This window comes from Onychostoma macrolepis, chromosome 07, assembly GCF_012432095.1.
Source record: "Onychostoma macrolepis isolate SWU-2019 chromosome 07, ASM1243209v1, whole genome shotgun sequence".
Lineage (NCBI taxonomy): Eukaryota > Metazoa > Chordata > Actinopteri > Cypriniformes > Cyprinidae > Onychostoma > Onychostoma macrolepis.
The window spans coordinates 35,056,577-35,068,156 of record NC_081161.1 but is presented as its reverse complement, the minus strand read 5'-3'; the positions used below and the strand labels follow the sequence as shown (position 1 = coordinate 35,068,156).

The 11,580-nt window shown below is 39.5% G+C and overlaps 1 protein-coding gene and 1 long non-coding RNA gene across 3 annotated transcripts; one reads left to right on the top strand and one right to left on the bottom strand.

Annotated features, from left to right (window-relative positions):
* The first annotated feature begins 4,632 nt into the window (after nucleotides 1-4,632).
* Nucleotides 4,633-8,388, top strand: LOC131543407 (uncharacterized). The gene is made up of 3 exons (XR_009271904.1): nucleotides 4,633-5,945; nucleotides 6,109-6,130; nucleotides 8,269-8,388. It is a non-coding gene; the product is annotated as an uncharacterized LOC131543407 (long non-coding RNA).
* Nucleotides 5,944-10,814, bottom strand: gpr185b (G protein-coupled receptor 185 b). Of its 2 annotated transcripts, none has more exons than XM_058780703.1 (2): nucleotides 10,212-10,814; nucleotides 5,944-9,389 (listed from the first exon to the last, which is right to left on the bottom strand). In XM_058780703.1, the coding sequence occupies exon 2, from the start codon at nucleotides 9,385-9,387 to the stop codon at nucleotides 8,389-8,391; it is 999 nt and encodes a 332-aa protein (XP_058636686.1). In that variant the 5' UTR covers nucleotides 9,388-9,389; nucleotides 10,212-10,814; the 3' UTR covers nucleotides 5,944-8,388. The 2 variants fall into 2 exon arrangements, with proteins under 2 accessions (XP_058636686.1, XP_058636687.1); XM_058780704.1 differs by having other exon boundaries at nucleotides 5,944-9,368.
* Nucleotides 10,815-11,580: the final 766 nt, after the last annotated feature.

Genomic DNA, 11,580 nt, shown 5'->3' with positions numbered 1-11,580 from the left:
GTGCTGCCAAATTGGGTTTTTAAAGTGAGTCTGTTTGCAGGAAAATGTTTTAAATCTCCACAGGGATGAAGGAAACGGTTACTAGTGATTTCTCAGAAAATGGTTTAGTAGGTCTTCTTTCCTGTTTAAGTTTGTTTGTGTGCTTGTCTAATGGACAAGGAGACCATTAAGAAGGAGCGAAGGGAGACTCGCTATGATTCAGGAAGGATTAGGGGGCAAAACAGTAACAGATGAGCTTGTAGTCATGCCCCAGATGCATAGCTGGCAGTCAAGAGTGTTGTTAATCTGGTTTGTTTGGTGGCTCCTTAAAAACTTGCTGTGTTTATTGTCTTAGTTACAGTTCTTTGAAAGTGTAATAATAACAATGTATAAGAAGAGGTTATGTTGTGTGATGCGTTCTATATGTTTGTGTCCTGGAGCAGTTCTGGTGCTGGCTGTCTCAGTAGTGCTGTAGTGTGACTCAGTGCTGTTGAGGCGGTGATACTGTCACTTCTCACTTTCTGTCCGCATGCGTGGGCGCGCGCGCCCGGTGACTCATCCCTGCTTTTCACCGTGTGCGTGTTCGTGAGCGAATGAGTGAATGAGTAGGCAGGTTATGTGGGTAAACCTTACTGTCCTGCCTCTACGCGCATTCATTAGTTGTGATTCATCCAAATTACCAGCAGGATGCGCAATTTCTCACTTATTAGTCTACCATTGAAGAGTGGGCGAGTTCATTCTTTTCGGTACATCAATTTCAGTGTTTTCCTTCTGTCTAATAACCAGGTGAACTCCATTAACCACTGTCCACCAGCCTTTTATTTCTCTCCCTTGTGTGCGTGTATCTGTTTGAGACAACATTGGCAAGAGTTAACATTGTTGCTGAGGGAAGTATCGAGTTTTTACCTCAGGACGGGTTTGTTTAGTGTTTTATCAAGTTTAACCCTTTAAATCTCAATGGACATCACTTTTCGTTGGTGCTTTTTAACAGTTTTTGTCGTTTAGTGCCACTCAATTCGCAATAAACGATTATTTGATGCTGCCAATCATTAAATCACACTCTGATGCAAAATCATCTTTTCAAGATGAATCATGACGACCATGTAACACAGGGCAGAAAAATTATTGTAATGGGTAGCCTATATCTACGAGCTACATTTAATAAGTTAATGACTGTTTTAAAGTGAAACTAAGATATGAGGTTTGAAAGGTCATGTGGACACTATAACTAATAATAATTGTTAATTATGTTATAGTAGTAGTATTAGTAGTAGTAGTAGGCCTAGTAGTCAGAGCTGAGTAGTAACTGATTACATGTAATCTGGATTACGTAATCAGAATCCAAACATTAAGTACTGGTAATTAGATTAAAATACTTGTAATAAGTTACTTTTTATGGATTACATGATTATTAAAATACTTGTAATAAGACAGTTACTTTTTATGGATTACATATTATTTATACAATAGCAATAACGTATTCATGATATATTGATTCTCCCTAATTTGTCTTTTTCATCTTTTAAATTTTCCTTTCTAAAATAGCCTATTGCTTACATACACTCAGAAAGTATTCCAGTTTTGTGGACATTCACACAGAGATCAGTCATTAGTCCGGTGGCTACACAGCATTTGACCACTGGATTTACAAAAATCATTTCAGGTTTAAGGTGTTTCAACATTGCATCAACTATGATGAACACACTAGTTATTATTTGAATTATCACTCGGTAGGTTATTTAACCATGTTTCTAAGGTGTTTGTCTTTCAAACACATAAATTGCACAAATTCACAAACTTTTTTGTCATCTAATCCTCTTTCACGTAATATAATTATTTGAAGTACCCCTGAGATTTTATAATTATATTTGAATAACTAAATATCACATTTGCATGTTCTTGGTTGTCTGACGTTGGTTATGGCCACATGACATGCAGGTAAACAAATTATATACTATATTGCCAAAAGTATTGGGTCACCCCCTTCTAATGAACAGGTTTGAGTACTTTAGTAATTTCCATGAGTACAAATCTTAATGTTTAAGCATATAATGATATTCTAGGGAATTGTGTGCTTCTAATCTTAAAGCAACAGTTTGGACAGGACCCTTTTCTATTCTAATATGACGATGCCTCTGTGTATAAGGCAAGGTTAAAAAACAAATGATTGATTTAGTCTGTGTGGAAGAACTTGACTGGTCTGCAGAAAGCCAAGTCCTAATCCAAGCTGAACACCTCTGGTGTGACTTTAAATGCAGATCTTGAGCCAAAAACTCTTTACTAAACACCAATGACTTGTACATACACTATATTGGGACACCCCCTTCTTTAGAACAGAAAAAGGCACTTCCAAAACTGTGGCAACAAAGATGGAAACATAATTCATGTACTTAAAAATTGTATTTCCATCTCTGTTGCAACAGTTTTGGAAGTGTCTAAAATGACTGTACCCATATGTACAAGTCATTGGTGTTTGGTAAAGAGTTTTCTGTGTGTGTGTGTGTGTGTGTGTGTGTGTGTGTGTATACAGTGTGTGCAGAATTATTAGGCAAGTTGATATTCTGGTCATATTTTTTTTCCAAGAACATTTTACCAATTCCAAACCACATCAATCTTAATAACTACTATTGATTTTGTATTTAATAATTTATAAGTGATATATAATTGTCCATGAAGGCTGATAGTCAGAAACTTCTTATTTCAGGTGTGCAGAATTATTAGGCAGGTTTTCCTTTACAGATAAAATGAGCCAAAAAAGAGATTGAACTCAAGAATAAAAGTTAAAAAAAAATATTAAATGCCCATGAGAAGGATGCAATACTAATGCAATAATAGAATTAGCAAAGTTAAGGCATGACCATTGGGCAGCGAAATGCTCATTGGGTCAGCACGGTCAGAAAAAACAGGTGGAGAGGAAAAGACATGTTAACTGCAAAATAATTAAGAATTAAGGTGAAGAATTAGGTGAGAAACCATCAGGAACCATTTAGTCTCCAGCACCATCATTTTCCAGAACTGCAACCTTCCTGGAGTCTCCAGAATTACAAGGTGTCAGGTTCTCAGAGACTTTGCTTGGGTAAAAAATTATTTAAATGGCCGTCACTTAATAAGAATAACATGCTGAAGTGTTGTGAAATACATGAAGATGTATTACTTGACGTAATATAATGTTTAATTCATTTCATGTTGTTAATAACAATGAATGGAAAACATTTTCTTACTATATTTTTTTCAATGTGGTACAAGATTATCCTATTTAAATCAATGTGATAAATGAGTTAGGTCAAACGCAATCACAAAGAAGTCTGATTATATTACTTAAAATGTGTAATGTAACGGATTACATCACTAACTACAATTTTTGTCATGTAATTTGGAATCCGTAACGGATTACAATTTGTAAGTAATCTACCCAGCTTTGCTAGTAGTAGGCCTAGTATTTGTTTATAATTAAAATACACCGTTTTACTTGTTAGTTATTCTTATTATAATCTTTATATCTTAATATAATAAACTTTTGTCTGCTTCCAACAAATTCGATGTCAATATTGAATTCCAGCTAATAACATGTAATGCATATGTATTATAATCTTTATATCTTAATATAATAAACTTTTGTCCGCTTCCATCAAATTCAATGTCAATATTGTATTGCAGGTATTAACATGTAATGCATATAATTAATTTTAAGTTTTCTTGAAGTATATTAGGCTACAGCAAATCAATATATATATATATATATATATATATATATATATATATATATAATTATGCGGATATTGTTTAAATGATCTATAGGTACTTACCGTAAAGAAACTAAATTGCATTGATGATAATTGATTGCTTCTTTTAGAGAACGGATTATAATGTCAAAAAGATCAGTGAAGGTAGGCTACACATTAATTCAATGAAAAGATAATTTACACTTTATTTTAAGGTGTTCTTGTTACAGTGTAATTGCATTTAAGTACTGAGTAATATTAATTAATTACACGTACTTATATAGTTAGGGTTAGGATTGGGGTTTGGCTTATTGCATGTAATTATGCATAATTTATTGTCATTACAATGGAATGTAGGCTACATGTAACGTGTAACAAGGACACCTTAAAATAAAGTGGCACCAAAAGTTCAATAAAAGTACACATTCTTTATTGAAAATAGTTTTTGTTGTTCAACGTAAGCGAGTAACAAATATTTAGTGTAGCCTATATGTAGCCATCACTTAAATCGAAAAAAGAAAATAATTTGATAGAGATTCTAAAATCTTAAAGTGTTTTTGAGGAGACCCCTATTAATCGATTATGATTTCATAGAAGTGAACATTACTTAAGTAGTAAATTCTGCTAAAACGATAATAGACCTACATTTTCAACAGAAGGCGCTTCGATCACCCCTTCAAAAAGGCGCGAATTAACCATCACCTCACAGCGTGGGCTCGGCGAGATCTCTAGCGTTCAGATCCCACACTCACCGTGATCCTGACAGCGCGCGTTACGTAAAATGGAACGGCTCAATAATTCATACCCAAGCCTTTTAAAGCTGAGCCGCCTTCAAACGATGACCTGTACCGGTTTGAGTCTGTCCTTCCCCCTCACACACACACACACACACACACACGCGATAAAGACACCAAACAACCATAGACCGTGATTGAGTTTGTTGAATTTTATTTGACAAAGTATTCTCCTCCTGTTGTTGTTTTTTTTCTTCTCACTCACTCTTTTTTTGTTTCAGTATTGTCATATTTACAGTAATAAAAAATAAATCATTTTTAGGAAGGATTACATTCCACACTTACATTGCAACGTGTAGCATGTTCCTTTCATAAAGTGCATCGTACTTGTCAGATTTCAGTTCACAATACAAAGAGAAACAAACAAAGCAAGAAAATGATCAACAACAATTACATCACAGTATCAGAGCACCCATCCACATCTCTGACCGCTTGCTAATAAGGGCCACGTAATTGTGCTGACAGTTTACCTACACAAAAACATTCCTTTAGCTCTATAGATGATTGCAAAAGTGATTGTAGATCATAGTGAGAATTCATCAGTAACGCACAGAGATTTGGATTTCGGAGAATGGGCTACATTTGGGTGCAGTGGTTACATAACCCCAGAGGCTCTTCTAAAGGCTTGTCTCTCTCTCCTCCCTTATTTTAGGAAGGCGCCTTCTCGCTCTAATGTAGCTGTTGATGGGAAACACAGAGCTCTGCTTAATGGCCCAGAAAACGGATTTCAAGTACCCTAGATAAATGTAACATTTCATGCTCTTCAAGGTTATTTTTAGCAGGGCCAGATTTAGTGGTAATAGAGCTTCCATGTGGTTAGGTGCCGTCATTCAGACGACCTCTCTCCATTTACTACGTACACCAGCGCTGACGTCACGACAGAAGACTAAGGTACGCTGGTCTCACGCTAGATTTTTCTTCTTTGTAACTCTCAAAAAGAAGCCTCCGTCGCCTGCACTGTAGCTCCAGAGGAATGCAGTCATCTTATATTTTGTCCACTACTGACAATTCTAGATGGCTGGCTGCTTGGCGTACTTCAATTCTGTGATGATATCTGTGGTGTTAGTAATTAGATAGGTCACTTTTGAGCATGAGGCTGGGGGTGGACCATCTGTCTGTAGTCTGGCACACAAAAGGGCTGTCCCAGTCCAACAGAACGCTAAAGAGAGGACTGCATTGCTCTGCCTGTAGCCGTAGTGGGCTCCAGTGTCCAAGAGAGAGGGTGGAATCCAGCCGTTCCCTTGGCATAGAACGTGCGCTCCGCCTGGTTCTCTGGGTCTATTTTTGAGCTTTAACTTTTAGACCCAACTGTTCAAACTAGCCGCTACTAAACAAATTATATCCTATCTGTGTTCAGTAGTCAAGCTGCCTAGATGTCGACTATCTGGACACCAAGCTGTGCTTCAACCGCTACAAATTTGAAGGTGAACGGTACTGTCGACTCAATCAGGTGATGTTATAAATCATAATCCTTGTTTTTACTGATCTGATAAATGCATGAAATTAATAAGACACTAGTAAGGGAAATTATGGCACTTTCTGCCTTGCCAACACTTTTTTTGATCATTTGTTGTTGTTTTTTTAAGGTTTTTTTCTGTTTTTGCTTTTTCTAGGAAACCATCAATAAGAATACAGGTACAGAACACACACACATATACACGCACACACACCAAAACAACATCATAAAACTCATGCCCTGATGTGTATAAAAATATACGTTTCCATACAGCATTGCATAAGAAAAATAACCGCTGCACCCCTGAACGAACTGAATCTATGGCATCCCATTGAGTACATTGTAGTGAAGATACATTACATAACGGTAGAGATTTGCTGAAAAACACTGATATTTGCCAAGTGTTGTGTATTATGTGGGGTGGGTTATTTTTTATAAGTGGGCACAGTGTGACAGGTCACTGAACCCCACTCCTGACATAAGTGAGTGGTATATAAACAAATGGTTCTCTTGCTTTCACGCACGCAACCACAAACAATCAGGTGTATCACACAATCGTGCAAAAAAAAAAAAAAAGACTGGAGAATTGTTCTACAGTGTCCAGACTGTGAAATATCTCCAGGTAAAAGTCCATCAGGTTTCGTACAGGTCACTAAGAGTATTGAGGTTAGTCAGAGAGCACCTGGATGGGCTCTCAAGGCCAACTTTGAATACTTGTACTACAATGTGAAAGCACATCTTAGAAAACAGTACAATTGATTTAAAGAGTTGAAACACCCTGGTCTCACTAACCTATTCTCAGTCTGTTTTTTAATCATGTTCAAGTCAGGAAGTAAAATTAGCTCTGTTGATGGCCTTCGTGATTGTAGCTCTATCAATGAACGGTACACGTTAATTCATTATTGCAGAAGAGAAAAGGTAAGGCCTAAATTAAGATATTTTGCCGCAAATGAGGCGTTGTCAAAGAAGAGCTGTGACATTCATACCCCCCTCAAAAACACAAGGCTTTGTTACGGTCATATTTCAAGCTCAACAAATATGTTTACATATAAAATATTATGACAACTAATCCTTTAGTGATGTTTCTTTTGTGCCACTTGGAAAGGCATAGTGTTTCTCGGTTTTATCCTTTGAGTTTCTTATGTGTGTGTGTGTTTTTGTTTTTTTCGGTTGTGTAGCATAATATAAATCCAATTCGGCAGATTTAATTATGTGTTTTTAAATCTTACATGCTATTTCAAGGTCCTTTTGGCTGAATCTTAACTGGAGTCCCTTCTGTCCCATTTTGGCCTAGTTATCTGATCTTTTAATAAGCCTTTGTGCAGATCTATTTACACACAAGCCTGCCCCTAACATTGATCCCTGATCTGACGGACTAATTGTACATTCTTCACACTCAATTATATCTGATAATCACCGGGATCATTTTTCTGTACAAACCCAGAAGCACTTGTCTTATTTAAGCGTTCATGTCTCAGTTGGCCTTATGCAAAATTGCCTTGAAAGATATTGCCTGATGTCGAAATTAAAGCGTTGTGGCTGACACCTCATTTCGCGTTCAGACCTTCATTAACCCTGCCATTTCGCACCAACACCAAGACGTGTGCTCAATGGATTCCAGAGACCAAAAATGTGTGAAAATATGATTTGCCTTACAACTTCGTGGCAGAAGATATTTCAGTGTCATTAGGGATGTTAGACAATAAACCAGTTCAGCATGTCTAAACAAATTGGCTTTTCCCAGGGATTTTTATATTTATGAAATTTCACTGCCAATGATGTGTAGCAACAAATAATCACGTTAAAATGAAAAGAGGTCATTTTTTCCCTTGCACCATAATTTCAGTTTCTAAAAAATGTGATTTGATAAAATTGGCCGTAAAGCCACAAATGTCAGAAGCGCTATAATTTTCGCTCACGGGACAGTGTTTTCTCTCTGTCATTCATACATTTTTAAGTGAACACAGATTTAAGTGTTAGAGGCGGGGAATAGGGAATAGCTTCATTGTACCTGCCGCTGTCCGTGGTGCTGAAAGAACTCCTTATATCATGAGCATGTACACAAAAGCTGTCTACAGTTTACAGCTTTCTTTACACGTATCAGGTCAGTTTTGTAATCATTTTTGCTGTTAATGGTGTTTTTTTTTTTTTAGATAAATAGTATATCTATTTGTGTCACTGGGTCTGTACTACGTATCTCAGAATATCCAGATTATTCTGATCATGTTCAATCTGAACGGTCTCACATCTGGTATAATTTGAAATTTTGTGCATTGAGGTCTGCTATGCATTAAAGACATCTAATTATACATTGCAGGTTGACCTCTTGGATCACAACACCTACTGCGCAACCAGCAACGTTTGACTGGGATCCCACCAAGGGAGGACATCATATCATTAACACAGACACAGTACAAACTAATTATGTGAGTCCGACCTATACATCACTCGATGTCCTTGGCCGCAGGGAGAAGTTGGACGGCACGCATCCACAGCAGGCTAGCCACAGGGATTTCTGGATGTCCGGATTTCTGTAAGCGTATATGATTGGGTTTATGACCGAGTTGCATGTCGCCGGCAGCACTGTTGCATACGTGTAGATCATCGGGTAGCTGGAGTCTGCCACAATCGAATACATGGCGAAGGGCATCCAACATGCGGCAAAGGTACAGAGGATGACGGAGAGCGTGGATACACCTTTTGTGGTGGAAATGGCCATGAACTGGTGCTGGACAGCGATTTGCTGCGCATGGCGGAAGGCAATCTTACAGATCTGTAGGTAAAGCTGCATCATGAGGGCAAACACCAGCAAGAATGTCACAGCGAGCACCATGGCATTGTTCTTGGTGACGGGCCGGCAGATACTGCAGCTGGCCTCGTCTTGGAGGCAGTTCCAGCCGAGCACTGGCAGTAGGCCCAGGGTGATGCACACCAGCCAAATGAGAACCACCATGACATAGGTGAATGTCACCGTGCGCTCTGTGTGGTAGGTCAAAGCATTGTAGAGGGACAAGTAGCGATCCACCGTGATGGCCAGGATGTTGAGCACAGATGCGGAGAAGGCGGCGATCAGCAAGCCGACGGAGATCAGAGTCACAAATTCCGTATTCAACATATAGATGAAGACAAAGTTGAGAATGAGGCCGAGTCCTGCGAGCAGGTCCGCGAACGCGAGGCTCCCTATCAGAATGAACATGGGGGCTCTCAAGGTGGGCGTGTAGAACAGGATGGCAATCACGATTGCATTCTCGCAGGAGATGAGCGTGCCCGTCACGCACAGTGCAATGTCCCACGGGCTAACGGGAAGCGGCCTCAGCTCTGTCGTTCGCACCGGTGATGAGTTCCGCACATCCAGGAGATTCCACGTGCCCGCCGTGGAGAGGGAAGAGGTGTTTTGAAGTTGGTTGCTCATTGCTGCTGCAAGAGAGTGAATCATAGCTGATGGTGGGGGGAGGGGGAGGGAGGGGTGAAAGAGAGAGAGAGAGAGGGGTGCGGTAGTGAAGATAAGAGAGAATGTGTATGTCAGTGGAAAGGCAGTGGGAATAGCATATCTGTCAAAAGAAATATGCCTGAAGCCCCCGAACCTGATGAAACAGTCTCTTATTCTTAGGCAGTCAAGAATGAAATTATTAGGCTTAGTAGGATATGTGTTTTCAAATTTTGTCATTAGCTAGAATGTTCAGGTTTCATCATTACAGCTGGCAAAGTGTTGATTTGTGGTTAATTAGAAACTGAATAGTCCTCCAGCACTTAATAATCTCGTTTGGAAGCAGCAAAACAATGTAGTAAATTGTATCCAGACGAGCTGTAAATGTACAATATTTCGCTTAGTTTGCTGCTGCATGTGCATTTCATCGCAAAAAGGCTATTAATCAAGCAGCCGTCCCGACAAAACGCACGCACTTCACTTTGTTTCTATTTTTAGTAATTGTCTAAAAATAAGACGCGCCACCTCAGTGCACGGGTCTCTTATGAAGGCATCGTGTACATGCTTCCAGAATCCACAATGATGCGCTTTCGCCTGACGCCATAGACGCAGACACATTTTAACTCATCCATTCATAAATTTCCACCTCACAGACCTGGCTATATATAAACTAACCAAGAAAAGACTGCAAAGGACTCGGAGAGGTCAACCCTCCGGCTATTCGTTCAAATTTACTGGTGCCCGTTAAAAAACAATCATCGCAATTTAATGACACGTTTAACTAAGGCATTTTCTCACAAAAGAAAGCACAAGTGCGCATCAGCAGACTGTACCTCAGTGCCATGAAGCTGCAATGCCTTTTTCTCCCCCGAGCTTGCGCGCAGTCCGTGCCTGTCATACGAGAGGAGATGGAGGACCCAGAAAGAGACGGAGAACAACATAAAAGAAGAACTAAATTGCCCTTTGTTTCACGCAGTTGAGTAAAACCATCATCTTTGGCGGGTCAAGTCCTGTGGAAAGGCGAGGTGTTCGTCGGTTAGCATGGCTAATACTGTTGGTAGGACGATAGCTCTGCCTCGCTTGATATTCCCCCCATTGGACCTCACCGATGATTCTCCCCTCTGACGTCAAGAGTCCTCACAACAGTCATGATCGAGTCTGTGAATCAGAGATGCTGTGGACGGAATATTAATAATAAAACACGTTCAGACAACACGAATCCAACTATAAGGTACAAGAGACAAGCGCGTCTCACTCTGTGTCGTTCCCCCGGTACCGGACCCAAGGTCGCCGGCAGCTGCTGCCGCTTTGCGCAAAACAGTACGATTCTTTCTTCTTTTTTCTCCAAGATCACCGACCACACCAAACTGTCCAGCTCGCACAAAGCCAGAGCACCGTTGTCACTTGTTTTAGCTATCCAATAAATCTACTTTACGCGTCTCCCTCTCATGACTTTCATGTGTCTTTTACGTGATATTACGCAACATATTTGCACCCGAAATCCTAGGGGGAAAATATTGAATCGTGATAATTATACAATAATTCGAAGCAGATGTCTAACGTACCCGTTATTATTGTTTTTAAGACTGATTGGTGAAAGGTGTGAGTGTGTTTCATTCAAGAGTTGGATGAGTGTTCAGTGGCGCGTGCGTCTCCCACTATGAGGACACTGTCAAATACTCCAACAGCATATGTCTTTACAAGGCTGTTTATTTATAGAAAGTCACATTTCCTTGAATTGTGCATCTGCTGGCAAATACTGGCAGACCATCATGAGATTTTTAAAAGTACAGGTTTTACCTGCTGTGACACTTGGGGCTGTTCTGATACCTCTCACAAAAACCTGTGCACAATGTGCAAAACAAAAACTGGACAAGGAACTGTACAGGTTCAAACGAGCAATGCACTGAAATTGGGTTTTGTTTGTGCTGAAAATAGAGACAGGCAGAGAGAGAGAAGGGAGGGCACTGAACTGTTTAAAGGAATGCTGTTTTTTTTTTTTTTTTTCTCATTGCATTTTCCCTGACAGACAATCTTATGAATAAGTAGCCGTGATCAGAATTACAATAAGTCTCAACGTTGGTTAAGCATTGGCCCTGCAATGGCTATTCATTGATGGGAGCTCCCACCAATCGCCTTCACTCTCACTCCCCCATTCATCTTCTCCGCACAGCATTGTGGGTAAGCTATTACATCATCACT